Source organism: Triplophysa rosa, linkage group LG18 (assembly GCF_024868665.1).
Source record: "Triplophysa rosa linkage group LG18, Trosa_1v2, whole genome shotgun sequence".
In the NCBI taxonomy this organism is placed as follows: Eukaryota; Metazoa; Chordata; class Actinopteri; order Cypriniformes; family Nemacheilidae; genus Triplophysa; species Triplophysa rosa.
In genome coordinates this window covers 20,898,241-20,912,709 of record NC_079907.1, presented here as the reverse complement: position 1 = coordinate 20,912,709, position 14,469 = coordinate 20,898,241, and the positions used below count along the sequence as shown (strand labels likewise).

At 40.0% G+C, this 14,469-nt stretch overlaps 1 protein-coding gene across 9 annotated transcripts in view; it reads right to left on the bottom strand.

Moving 5' to 3' along the window:
- Positions 1-14,469, bottom strand: part of tanc2b (tetratricopeptide repeat, ankyrin repeat and coiled-coil containing 2b) — a 139,833-nt gene that overhangs the window by 28,496 nt on the left and 96,868 nt on the right. For 8 of the 9 annotated variants that reach the window (XM_057359264.1, XM_057359265.1, XM_057359266.1 and 5 more), the window contains 3 exons: positions 7,041-7,189; positions 4,448-4,610; positions 3,868-4,110 (listed from right to left, as the gene is read on the bottom strand). In XM_057359264.1, coding sequence (XP_057215247.1) covers positions 3,868-4,110; positions 4,448-4,610; positions 7,041-7,189 — 555 coding nt within the window. Of the gene's footprint in view, positions 1-3,867; positions 4,111-4,447; positions 4,611-7,040; positions 7,190-7,838; positions 7,986-14,469 lie in introns of those variants that run through there. The other variant, XM_057359268.1, reaches the window with a different exon arrangement.

Below are 14,469 nucleotides of genomic sequence, written 5' to 3'. Positions count from 1 at the left end.
GACGATACAGCAGTTTTGTGATATATGCACACGGCCCGTGTAACGCTTGCAGTTAGCTTTAAAATACACACAAAAAAATAAATAATATAAATAGCACACAATCGACGTCATGTAAAGAAATTGAAAACCCTCCATAATTTTCAAATTGCTCATTGGTTTACCAGAAATGGCAGAAATGGGTTTGTTTACATTGAACCGGAAGTTTCTCCCATCTTTCGCGCAAAGCGTCATGGGGCTTAGGAAACTTATGGATAAAAACACCACCAACGTTTTGCCTGTTCCAAACGTAAACACTTCATAAAATAACTGCTATTGATTTCTTTTTGTCGTTCACCATCATTGTATGGAAAGGATCAGCATTCTATCAACTGCATTTGTGTTTCAAGGATGAAAGTCAGTACAGGTTTAATAAAATATGTGGGTGTTTAAATGATGACAGTTTTGTCACAAAAGGCTTGTTCAGACGTGCCACGTTGCGCTGTTACATCCTGCATCCTGTTTTTTTCGTTTCATTCTTTACTAGAAACCTCTAATTAGTACGTTAACATGTCTTTAAAATCTCTCATTTCAGCCACACACAACATAATACTCCCACAGCATTGCATAATCTATACTATAAACTACTGCCTTTCCATGCACACCTCCTCAACTCCCATGTTTCTTTCTTTTAACTCTCTGCAGATGAGAATCTGTCAGCATTCTCGGGGGGTTTGAGCTGGATGAAGCCTGAAGCTTTGATCTTCCCCACCATAGAATCTCAGCCAATCAGGAGCCGGAATTGTTCTGCAACCCCTCTCTCCTCTCCTCCAGCCATCCTAGGAAAAACCTCCCTTCATTTTATCTTCATCTCTCAGGTTCCATTTCTTACTCATAATCCCCTGCCTTAACATAGTCATCTTTTTTCCATTCGTTCCATTCTCTGTACTCCCTATACTTTATTATTCCATCTTCACTTTGTTTTTTTAATTACCTCAGAAAATGTTGATATTTGACCCAACAATGGGTTAAAACAACCCAGCATTTTGGATTGAAAGAACCCAGCATAGGTTAATTTACAACCCCAAACTGGGTTGAGAATAACCCAGCATTTTGTAGAGTGTTATATCATTCGGTTTGATAGTGTTTCAGTATTCACTCACACCTTACCCACTATTTACATCACACTGACTTTACAAGCTTGCCCTTCATTCACAAAGTTCTGTACTCCACCCCTGTTGAAAAACAAGCATCTGCTGGGTTAGGTATGTTTTGATGCTGGTTTGACCATCTTAAACCAGCTAAGGACCAGCACATGACCAGCTTAAACCAGCACAAACCAGCATCAAAACATACCAAACCAGCATATGCTGTTTTTTTCAACAGGGACCCCTGTGTTTATCACATGTTTTTACAGGTTCATAAATTTGACTATGCTTTCTAGAATTAATAAGAATGTAGTATTATAATCTTCATTTAACACATTTTACCATGTTTAAATACACCATGTTCACGTTCAGTTCAGATCAACCCAGAAGTCAAATCACAAGTCTATAACTAATGTGGGAGTTACAGAAGGTCATGTGCTCTGGATGTGTGAACCATAAAGCCTATTAAAATCAACTCGATTTTTCATTATAATTCTTTAGATTGCGCACTATTTATTAGATTTGAGCCAATTTAATATTTTCTCTAACAGTCTCTGATCATGGGATAATATAGATCGACAACTTTTGCACAGAATTGTAGGATTTATGACAACTTGAGGAGACATACTGAAAAATGTCATGTTATAGTCTCCGTCCATCCAAATCGTTTTTATGTTTTGTACAGTTACATAAGATACAAAGTGTATGTCAGTGAGACAAAAATCTACCTCAGGGAATCTTAATAGACCTTAATCTCTGGTTTCTCTTCCTTATAGTGTCTTACACGGTTTGATCTTCTGACCTCTCTCTCCAAAAACACACATCTGTATTACTTCAAGTCCCTCAAATACTAATAAATGACATTAAACCCTACTTTTACCTCAGACCAAGCATACAAAAGTCATCCAGACCACCACGTTGTATATTTTCCACATTTTGTATATTACTACCCATGTAAACTTAATGATTATACAATTTTCTATTTTTTGCACACTTGCAATAACACAAAAGAGCAATGCATATTTGGATTACACCGTATTCACCAGACCATTCTAAACAGCCTGCCGCAGTCAGATTTGCAACTACAGTACGATTACTGGTGCCGCCAGGGTTGGGCGATTTTTCCAATGCATCTGATCGGCAAGCTTGAATGCCACTCGCTTTCTCGATTCACAAATACTCTTTTATATCACTTGCCCTTTCGAGAGCCATTTTTCTTCAAGATAAGCATAACTCATTGCTCTCACTCTTCTAAAAAAGGCTCTTCTCATAAATACAACAATGATGATTATGTGTACAATAACACAATCAAGAGGCAATGAAGAGGCGCTGCATTATATAAGAGACATATCAACATCACCAGACAGATTTAGTGTTTTGCTTTAGGGAGCGCTATTCTAAAATGTTCATCATTACTGCTGCTATAAGATGCCTCTTATCTCCTTTTAACATTTTTAACTGCAGCGCCACATTGCGTTGCAAAGAAAAACATGTCGTTTATGATCTAAGCTGATTTGTCACTGTACTTGATGGAATAGTGGCTGCAAACTTTTCTTATTGCGTTTTTGAGATTTGCCACCGGAAGCTGTTACCCAAGAAGTACCAATGTTATGAATATAGAGTACTTCAGAGATAACGTATTTTTGTAGGCCAACCCGGAAGTTAGAGCCGCGCTGGTTCCCTCGACCGAAAGCCTATGCATTTTTCCCATAGACTTTTGGAAAATTGCAAAAACATAAGATCTGTGATTGACAAATGTTCACGATTTACACATTTTGTCTATCAAGATAATCTGTGCAGACTAACACAATATTTGCTATTTTTAAAGCTTAAATACAATCGGCAGAAGTAAAAAGCTAACACAAGACTATAAACAGACTACACTACAGTCGCTCGATATCAACGTTGCCACCACCAAGCCTCCGACAACTTTTTAAAACTTTATTAAAAATGTGTTCCCTGGTAAGTAAATTCTCCGTGATGAATCCCCAACAATGTTTTAGAGATTTGTGTCCACGTTGCATTATTTGTGAGATTTATATGCATGATGACGTCTAACGTCCCTGCCAAAGGATGTAGCTGCTTTTAGCAAGTTGTTAGCAACCACCGTTTTAAAAACACAATAAAGGTTTAAAAAATCACAAGCGGGTTATAACTGGTGTGTTTTATGACGTAGATTAAAACTTGAAAATATTTCGAGGTTTTGTTAGCCAAAGAACCTTATTTCAGGCGATTTACCAATAACCCATTCAAAAAACCATAGACGTTGGGCGATGGAACCGACAGTTCTAAAATGCTAACTCGCTTCTCGGGGTTTTGCATACAAAATACGCCATCTCTGAGGTACTCCATAGAGCAGTGGTTCTCAAACTGGGGGCCGTGGCCTCCTGGGAGGCCCCAAGATGGTTCCAGGGGGGCCACAGATTTTGTGGCATTTTAGAAATATAGATATCTATCATACATTTTGTGCAATCAAACATCAGAAAAACAACGCCACCAACCAAAAGAATTGATGTTTTAGCATTGTTTAACTGAATATTTTCTTGGTTTAATTAAAATTTTAAGTTTAAGATTATAAGTCTTTATTTGGGGGGCCGCAAACCAATGCACTCTACACAAAGGGGGCCTTACAACAAAAAAGCTTGAGAACCACTGCCATAGAGTATCAACACAAGAAAGAACAATCATAATTGGTAAAAAAAACATGCACAACCAAAAGGAGGAGGAGGGGTTCTAGACTTACCTGCCACAGAGTTAGGGCGGGGCATGAGGTAGAGGGGGGTGGGGTGAGAAGAATATTGGGTGGAGCTTGGTTCAGGGATCTTGTTGAGGCTATAGGTTGAGGCGGCCATGTTTTCATCCACGCGGTACAGACTGGAGTCCAGGGTGGATCTGTGTGAGTGCCAGAGCTTCAAGCTACTGCCTCGAGAACTATCGCTATGTTTCCCACTCCTGTCCATAGGCTCAGAGTAACTAGTAAGCGTGGCTGAAAAATGGGGCGGGAGGGAAGAAAATTTGGGTTGCACATGTTAAAACTGTGCATCTTATAACTTTTCTGTTGAATTTCAACAACGTTATGACATGGAAATTGAGTTCGAGAGGGTACAGTAGGTTACCCTACAACTGTAAGTGACAAGATTCAAATACACTGTGTACAATACAACAACTCATTTCCAGAGTCTAACTCTAACAATTTAGTGAGGTCACTAAGGGACAAGTCATACAACTGATTTTTGTTCCCAACCAGTAATAAGTGTAACAATTTTCATGTTTGTCGCATCCTTGACTGTGTTGTTTATCATTTATTAGAATCTGTGACTCACCAATAATGCCGCTGTCTCTGCTCTCCAGGGTGGACGTTGGGCTGGTGACGTGATGTCCCGGAGCTGCAGGGGGGAGCGTGGAGCAGGGACTGCAGGCAGGCGGGGAAGCGGTGCTGCTGGTCAGGGTAGAACACGGACTCATCCTCCCGCTGGCTCCTAGACCCTGCACACAGAATCTTTGCTCTCAGCATGTGCCTGTGTTTGTATTGGACAAATTCATCTCAATCAGCTGCGAAGTTTACAGCCTGGCAGCAGGAAGACCTCCGTCTCCAGCTCACCCCCCATCTGTTAGTTCGTTGAGTGATGGGGCGGCGGTGGTGCTCTATGACAGGCTGAGCGGGTGTGCGTACGGGTTAGACAGGCACTCAGGCACCAGGCAGGGCGTAATGAAGCATGGCACAGATAATCTGCCTATTCCCACAGTTAACATCAAACATTACCACAGGCAATAGACCTTAAAACAGTCACAACTCCTTAAATTCATACAGCTATTCGACACATGCAGGGCTCAAGAGGAAGGACATTAAGTGGTGGTCATCTCTGTGTGACAACGTATATGTTAACGTTATGTTGCTTAAAGTTTGTATTCTTGTATCTTTTACTTGTCACCATATTATGAATGGTCCACTTTTAAGACGATTAGTCAACATTTTCCAGCTCAGAGATGCACTTTTATTTGTCAGTAATTATAGGTCATTTGAAGATAATTTGGACCTTTGATTGCATTGCATCCGTTTCAACAGTTTGATCCATTCAGCCTGATCAAGTTTTGAAAATAACAACTGGACGATTCTGCACCGACTATGCGGAGGTACTGCTTCCTGGCAAATGACTCTTTCCTGCATTTTGCCATTATCCACTTCACACACATTGCTCTCTGCGTTTACTCAGCATTATGTATCCATTCCGTTGTTTTAGAGATGTTCTGGATTTGGAGATCATTGTCTCACTAATGAAATAAAACCAGCATTATTGTTGCCGGGTCATACTGGGTCATGGTGATGATTGCCACAAGACTGCAATTAGATGAATCCCATAGACCGGACAAATTGTTACAAAACTAATAAAGGAGCTCCACTGCAGAACAGATGAATCAGAGAGCTCTTTGCCGAGCACTTAAACGGTTCTTGTGCAAGGCCGCAAGAAAACATGGTAAAAAGTAGAGGACTATATTCTGAAAATAGCTGTATGGACACAGCTGAATAGCAAAGTAGCTGTTTTTATGTAATTCCCTAATTAGAGGTAAACTCATTTGAATTGTAGATAGGGTCTCTGCTCTGCAGGAGTGGAAGATCATTTTTGAATCAAGAACCACGCTTTGAACGTGAAATGCGTTGAACCCAAATTTCTGCTCCTTCTAAAGTTTTCAGATGAATCTCCAAAACTGACCAGGCCACAACTGGCTCAAAAGAAAGTTTTTTCACAAAAAATGTATTTGTGAAATCGTGTTATTTTCAAAACAATTAAGCACACCTTCTTCACCGACACCTTTATTATTACCTTTAAAAAAACGTATTCTTATAAACACATTGTTAAATAAGATACTATTTTAAATGCATTTTTGTACATTATGGAAGTATTTGTTGAACTGCCTTTATTCGTATGCTTCGTTTATTAAAACAATTGCATTACAATTATTGTATGACTAATAACAATCACTAGCACATACCAAAAAGTTCAGGTGCATTACAGTAATTAACATTTTTGAGGGGCAAAGTGTTCTTAATATTTATGAAAAATATGTCAGCCTGCCTAAAAATTTTTTTTTTTTTTTTTTAAGTACTTTTATGTTTTGGTGTCTAGTGTATCATAAATACACCACTGGTCAAAGGTTTAGGGCTTTTACAGCTTCAGGAAATATTTTATTGAGTTTGTTTCCTTTAAGTAAGTTAGTCTCAGATGTTTTGTCCTTACATTGAACAAAAATAGAAACATGAGACAACTGTTACAAGTCACAAAAATACCTTAACATTATGGATCTGGAAAATGAATGTAGATTACGTATGGATTTGGGTAAATTGAAATTCATATTGAAATCTTCAGTAATATTCACTTTTGACTGTAGACTTGGCAAAGCTGAACTCAGTTGGTAAACGTGTTTGGTCTCTTCTGAAACGTTCTGAAATCTTAGTGTTTTCTGTTTTTCAGGAGAAATATCTGAGACGCGGATGAGTTGAACAAAAGTTCTCTAAAAAAATCTATTCTGCACTCTTATGGCTGGAACACACTACAAGACTTTTCAAATCTGAACAAATTTTTTTTAAACTAGACATCATACATTTGCAGACTTTTTGAAAATGTCAGATAGAAACACACTAACTGATCAAATCGGCAGACTGGCACTGACTTTCTGCAACAAGTCCAGACTGAAAATCTGGGCAAAATCTGAGCAAAAGTCTTGTAGTGTGTTTTAGCCTTTACTTGGCTGTTTTTTTTCATTTTCAGTCCACATTTAAACAAATTCAAACATTTAAACATACTCATTTGAAGATCATGAGAAACGTTTAAAGAAGTGACAATAAACTTTTGAACGGTGGTTTACTTACAGTAGATAGATAGATACATACATACATAGACGGACAGACGAACCCACCTGTGCATCATCAGACTCCTCCATGCTGTACTGTGGCCCTTGAGACCCCTCGCTGACTTTATCTCCCAAAAGGAATCCCAGACGAGTCATCAACGTGTTCGATGCCTCGTCAACAGAGGGAGGGGGGCCTAGTTCTGGACCTAACCCCCCTGGTTCAAAGAGAGAGAAAAGAAAGAGGGGCGATGAAATCAAGTAAACAGCGTAACTGGTAAAACTAGATCACCAAGGCAGAGCAAAAAGTTAATTATGAGCTTCCACATGTCCCACCGCCGATGACAAGTCTAATCTTATAAATATAGAAAAATTCAACAATTCCATAACCGATCCCCCACAGATCTTAAATGAAGCCTATTCTGAATCTTCTATCTGTATCTTTCTGACAATATGACAATGAAAAAGGAAAATGCCACTACATCAACCAGCACATACTGCAGTATGTATAATACATAATCAACAATGATATAATATACATAATAGATCATCTATAATCGACAAAACCACAGAAGAGAGAGCGTAAAATAGATCCTTACAAAGAAACTCATGACAAACTTTGCTGATGGATTGACAGCTTGTCTGTAAAGTCGTCTAAAATAGAAACAGTATCTATAGGTAGAAAGACTGAGATCAGATAGGACATTCTGTCAGTCTAGGTGAAACGTTATCAGTCCACAATTTTCTCATAAAGAGAAAATAAACAAACACAGGGAAATACTAGCCACCCAGTTTTTTTAGGAAAAGAAAGAACAGAGACAGAAAGGTGAAGAAGAGAAAGAGCGTAAATGAACGAAGAAAACGCACCTGTTCCCTGGCATGCCATTCCTTTAACACATCATACATTAATCCTGAATGTGCCACTATCAACACACAGTGTACAGAAGCGTGTGTACATACATGGGAACTTGACTGCTATCACACAACCTGCACTGCATGTCTGGGAGGGACAAAGTGTGTGCTTCTCTGTTGTGGGGCGTGTTTCTAATGAGTCTTTCGTGAAACATTCAGCTGTTTGGGAAGGTCAGGGGTGGACTGCCCTACCCAAGTAAACAATATATAAGGAATAAAGATCATAGAACAGCAAAGCTATTCCCAGTACACTATTGTTTTGCTCAGAGGTTGGTCTTTCATAGCTTAGGAGACGTGCATTTCTGAGTTCCTGGTAATAGACACACATGGGACAATGTTGATACACTATGAGAAAACAGATCAACTATAGACAGCGTAGCTATTGGATGGATTTAAAGAGATTTTACTTTTGTTTGGTAGCGTTGTTTGCTTTCAAATGTATGTTAAAAAAATGATAAAATGTCACTTAAAATTGCCCCTATACAGCAGAACAGATATATCATCTTGTATTGTTTTAAATAAATACATACACCCTTTAATATAAAGTACCACGTCGTTTTTTTGCTGCGTAAGCTGGCAGCCAACACACCACAACACACAACTGGAGCGAAATTCCACTTTCTGTAACAACAACAGATAAACCAGACAAACGACTTTTGCGCAAATCAGCCCCTAGCAATAACGTGTGTGCATGTATCAGATACAATCTTTAAACGCCGAACAATTGACCCAAAACAGTGACAGCGTCAACATCAAACAGGCGTCTCAACTTGTCTAGCAGACACGCCCTCCACAAGCCTGTCATATTACCACTCCAAAAACAAGTTAAACCAAACAACTGTCGATAGACGTACAATGACTGTCTCAAAACCTACAGCGTCACCAATTCAAACATCACTTTGGGCCTTACAGGAAACAAATGGTCAAATGATCTGTCTTCATTTATTCACCCTCGTGTCAGTGAAAACCTGTATATTACTCTCTTGTGGAAGACAAAACAGACAAAAAAGCTATTTTGATGTTTCAGTGGTTTTGACCCCATGAAATGGAAGTCAATGTGGTTCCTTTAAAATATCTTCTTTAAAGGAGACATCAGATGAAAACCCCACTTTTTCTGTGTTTAAGTACTATAATCGGGTCCCCGGTGCATCTAGCAACCCAGAAAACGTGAAAAATAAGAACCCAGTAAGTTTGTTTTGGTGTGCCTTTCCCTGCAAGCATGTGAGAAATCGAGCCGTTCAGATTTCGCTCCGATTGTGACGTCCAAAGCGGATTTTATTATAATGTTACCGCCTCTTAATCTACACAGTTCCACCCACCGCGCTCCGCCATTGTTGTTTTCACAAGCGACAGCGGTGTACGTGACGCCATGGCTATAGTTCGTGCACAACATGCATTGTAGTCGCTGCACAGAGTCCAAACCTAGGAAGAGACAGGAGTGGATTTATTTTATTTTTAGTGGAAATCCATCAGAAACTATAAGTAAAAATCTGCTTGTTTGCACGAATCACTTCAAACCAGAGTGCTTTTTCAACCTGGGACAGTACAAGCAGGATTAGCTTCCAAGTTGTTCCTCTAGAGGGATCGAGACCGACTGAACGAGACAAAGCTGCCGATGTAAGTAATATTTATCAACAGTCTGAATTGGCGTAAATGTACCATATATATAGGAGGATAATGTTAGCATATGATAGCGAAGGGAGCTAAGTCAGTCACGGGCTAAATAGAACATTCAAAGCCAGTGTTAAACTTACTGTATATAAGTGCAGATGGACACTTGGAGTTTAGCTGTATGAATGTTAATAAATTATGTACGTTAATATGTTTCGCTGCGGCATACTGTTTGTTTTGCTAATGAACAGGGGTGAACACTGGGGTTAGTTTCGTTTTAAACGTCTCAAATCATTTGTGCTTAGGCTGAAAAATATGTCACAGCAAACTAGCTCTCACGTTGTGTGTGTAACGTTATAACTTGTCAATGACAAGAGCTAAAATCCATGTAATTCCGCTGTGATCTGCAGTGGATTTTAGGTAAGCATACACGCACAACGTAAGCGCATTAGGATGCGCTGTTTGTTGTGACTTAATTTTTTGTCTCCGGACGAATGATTTGAGACGTTTGAGATGAAACTAACCGCAGAGGAATTCAGAAAACATAATTTAGCTAAACCATTGCCATGGCAGTACTGCACGTGTGTTGTGTTGACACGCCGGACTGAAGGGGGGTGGGGTTCGCTGTATCTCATTATCAGTTAAAGAGACATGCACCAAAACGGGTTGCTGTGAGCATAGCTGTTTTTGACGAGGCAAGAAGGGTTGTTTACATACACAGCCATTGAGTGTTTTTAAGCAAAATATGTATATTTCACGAAGACCCTAATAAATCATACCAACTTGTTGAAAGTGCTCGTCCGAGGAGACCTTTAATGTTTGGAAGAAAGAAAATCGCAGTAAATGATGAGCACGATTGTACTGTCACTTTAAGGAAGTTCTGTTCCGGTTTTACATGACCTCAGCTGCACGTTTTAGAGGGTGTTTAAGAACACAATGCTCATTGTAGGACGTGAGTGTCGCAGCGGCCAAACAAATCCATCTCTGGTGGTGCTGCGTCAAAATAAATGTGAAAAATTTGAACTAGTTCAATTACTGCCCACAGTCAGCACTTTAAATAAAGCCTTATATAAAAATGAAAATAAATCTAGATAAACCTGACTAGTCCGCCATAATTCATGACCTATTTCTACATAAAATGACAAAGACAAAATTTAGCCAGTAGCATTACAATTACTCAATGTCTGCTTGACACAGCAACGATAATATTATTCCTGTCATAGATAACGCAGAACCAAATTTAAATACATTTGAGAACCTAGTCCAGGTACTCTGTGTAATGGACTGGACAAACCTGACTGACAGGCAATACAAACTCCATCAAGCATGAGGTGATGACCTCTTCATTTCAATCGAAAAGACTTCTTATTACATTTCAGGAAAGATGTCTTTGAAATAAAACATCGCAGAACAGTGCATCTGCCTCTTTATTTGTCGATTATATAAAAAGGAACCTGTGTGTGTGTGTTTGTGTGAGTCTGGGTAGATTTAGTGTTGGTTCGTGTGCAGGTTTCTGTGAGAATGTCACCCCTGGAAATGCGTCTATACATAGACGGTCACAGCACCCACGCGCCTACCTTAAATACACTGCGCAGCGGCTATCTATAGGATACACATCGTGTACTGGTTACACAAGCTTTATTACGCAGAATAACAAGAACATTCTGGTAGGTACCTCTATGAAGAGATCCTATGAGCCCAAAAAAGAGCCCTCTCCCAATGCATGCAGGTGTAGAGGATCGTTTTGACTCGTTTTAGCGGCGTCACAATTGTTTGACATATCATGTCTGTAGCACAAATGGGAGTCTTGCTGCTTGTGGTTGTACACCTAACTCATGATCAGAGCGGATAACTGCGGGAAGAACCGAGCCAGAGATGGACTCACGAAACTAATGCACAGGAGCTTCACATGGGACGTTTCATAAAAATGACCCCTATCCCCATGAGAAGGAATGCAGATGGGAGAAGAAAGCATAAAGCAAATCCTTGTATGCATCCCCGGCCAGCACCCTCTCCTCCCCCTCTCTCCTGTCATCCTTACATTCTTGTGCAACGGAGAAGACAGATGGTTGCTATGGCAACAGGCTGTGCAGTAGGAAGGGTGGCTGTAGTTTCCTGGGAGCGAGCGAGTTGTCTCTCTCCCGGTGAGCGAGTGTGTCTGTTACGTGTGTAAAATCCTTTCCCCGCATGCTCGCCCAGCAGGAGTGGCCGTCGGGCATGAAATGCCAGGACTGCGACACTGGTGCGAGCACCAGAGATTTGAGATCTGGCACAAGAGCTGCCTGTGAGATGCAGCGTACGGATTTATCTTCTACTGAGAGTCTCCACAGGTAGCGAAAGAGCGTATTGAGCTGCATCCTAAACAACAGAGCGCCTCTGATGTCGGAGGCAAACAGAGAGAGAGAAAGTCAGAGGAGAATGGAGCCACGCACAAAAGTCTCAGTAGAGGCCAGCTGACTCACGGTTGTAAATGATTCCAGTCATTACTCAACTGTCTCGCACATAGATTGCAGCTGTGCCCCAGAAGAACTGAGCTCCGGCTGGTGCCGGACCACGTGCCGTGTGACAGGACGACATCTGCTAAGGTTAGACATCGTCCTGAACTATGCTGCCACCTTAATAGCTTACAAAGAAGTGAATTTCCTAAACAGATGACCACTTTAGCAGCGAGTTTTCAAAAGCAAGCGATGTTGCAGGATGCGGCACAATTCACAAAATGAATCATTTTTTGTATTTAATATGAATAAAATGACAATAGCGACAAAACGGTAAGATGGGTTAGAGCGTTTTTATGCACTTTCTCCATAACTTTTTATATTACACAAAAAAAGTTACGGATTGCAACTTTAAAAGGTTAGTTCACCCAAAAATGAAAATGATGTCATCATTTCAAACCTGCATGACACAAAAGAAGATATTTTGAAGAAAGTTGGTAACCAAACAGCACTGGTCCCCATTTACCTCTATTGCATGAACACAAAACCAATGCAAGCGAATGGGTGCCAGTTAACAACATTCTTCAAAATATCTCCTTTTGTGTTCTGCGGAAGAAAGTCGTACAGGTGTGAAATGACAAGAGGGTGAATAAAAGATGACAGATTTTTTGGGGGGTGAACTATCACTTTTTTTTAAAGGAGTACACCTTCAAAATGAAAATGATGTCATCATTTACTCACCCTCTGGTCATGTCAAATCTGTGTGACTTCCTTTCTTCCGCAGAACACAAAAGAAGATATTTTGAAGAATGTTGTTAACAGATGTAACATTAAAAATGATTCAATTATGCCTGGCCTATACAGATGTTTAGTGTAGAGTACACTTTTGCCATTTTACATATATTTTTTGGCATGTTTATAACAGGAATGGGAGAAAAACAGGATCGGGACAGACCATATACAGGTGCATGCTGGAACACCCTCCAAATGGCTATTGGCACCACTTTTGGCATTTTCTAGAGCCAATCCAAGTGTATATATCTATATATCTAAGTCTGTTCTCCTTATTCTCAACAACCTAGCTAACCTAAAAACATCAAGATTGGAAATGTCACTATGCAAATGCTGCAGAATTCTTTGAGTAAATCAAGGTTTGAGTTTATATGTCATATGCACGTGTCAGTGACGGTTGTGCATTGAAATGCTTGGTGTGAGGCATTCTATAGGCATTCTACAGCAGTACAAAATACAGGCTCGCATACTACAATGCATAGCACATGCAAAAAAACAATGCTTGTTTGTGCATTTCATTCTAAATTTATTACCCCAGGATCAATCTAAACAATGGCAAACTTTCACATGCAAGCGAAGTTAAATCCAGGTACTCCCGAAATGTGCTGCACCATACTGCAGCATGCTGCTGGTACAGCATGATGCCAGCGTCTTGGTCCTTGGCAGTGCGGCAGTACTGAGAGATACTGAAGAGAGATGAGTCCACTGCCTGGGCTCTCAAAACAGCCCAAGACAAACCACTCCAGACTTTCACATGACTAGAATAAAGATGAGGGCAAACAGAGGGTGTGGTTCGCAGACAGTGAAGAAAAGCAAATGCTTTAAAAAACATGTTTCAATGGTCACCATGGTATAGGTGTTCAAAAGCAGAAATGTTTACCTTTTCTTTATATTCTGAACAACTTCTTAGTGACCATGTGATAAAGAACCCCAAGAAGATGGGGTTCAGTTATCCATTAACCATCCTGTATGTCTTTATGAGTACCAACGCATCTTGGGGTCTAAGGATACATCACCATAAAGATGACTTACGGAAATACGTTCCGAATGAAGAAGTCACGCCTCGCGCTCGGCATACTCAACAAGCATGTGCATGACGTAAAACATCCACACAGGGGAAGAATCCTGTTATTCCCCCCACCACAAATAAAATCAATCGAATTTGTGCAAGTTACACGGGTCTTCCCACCGAGGGCAAAAACGATGGGAATCCGTATTTATTTGGAAAAATCACTTCCCTCTTTAAACCACAATGTGAGATGATGTACCAGTGACGCGAGTGTTTGGATGGCGCTTAAAAGTGTCAAATGGATTATATTTCGAATAAGGTCGAAGCTATGGCCGGAGCCCCCCTGTGACACTGCAGAGTACCGTGGCTTTGGAGAACAGATGGATCAGGCAAAAACCAGCTAGGTGACTGTCTCAAAAAATTCTGACTCGAGTCAGTACACTGTTTTGATTATATAAAGGTGTGGATTTTGCAAAAAAATGTAATGCAAAGTGAGAATTTAAACTTCATTAAATCTGCATTGACCAAATGGAGCAATTACAGCGAGCACATTCAAAGCAAGAACTTCATGATCGTGAACAAAACACATCTCCGATGGCTGTTTATTAATAATTGTGGGACAAAAATGTCCTTAATGTTAGTTATATTTTATTAAGGGTTTCGACCTTCTTAGCAAAATCAGTGTGATGATAAATTTCATATTTTATTTTACTGACTTGACTCTCACATTTTGTATTAT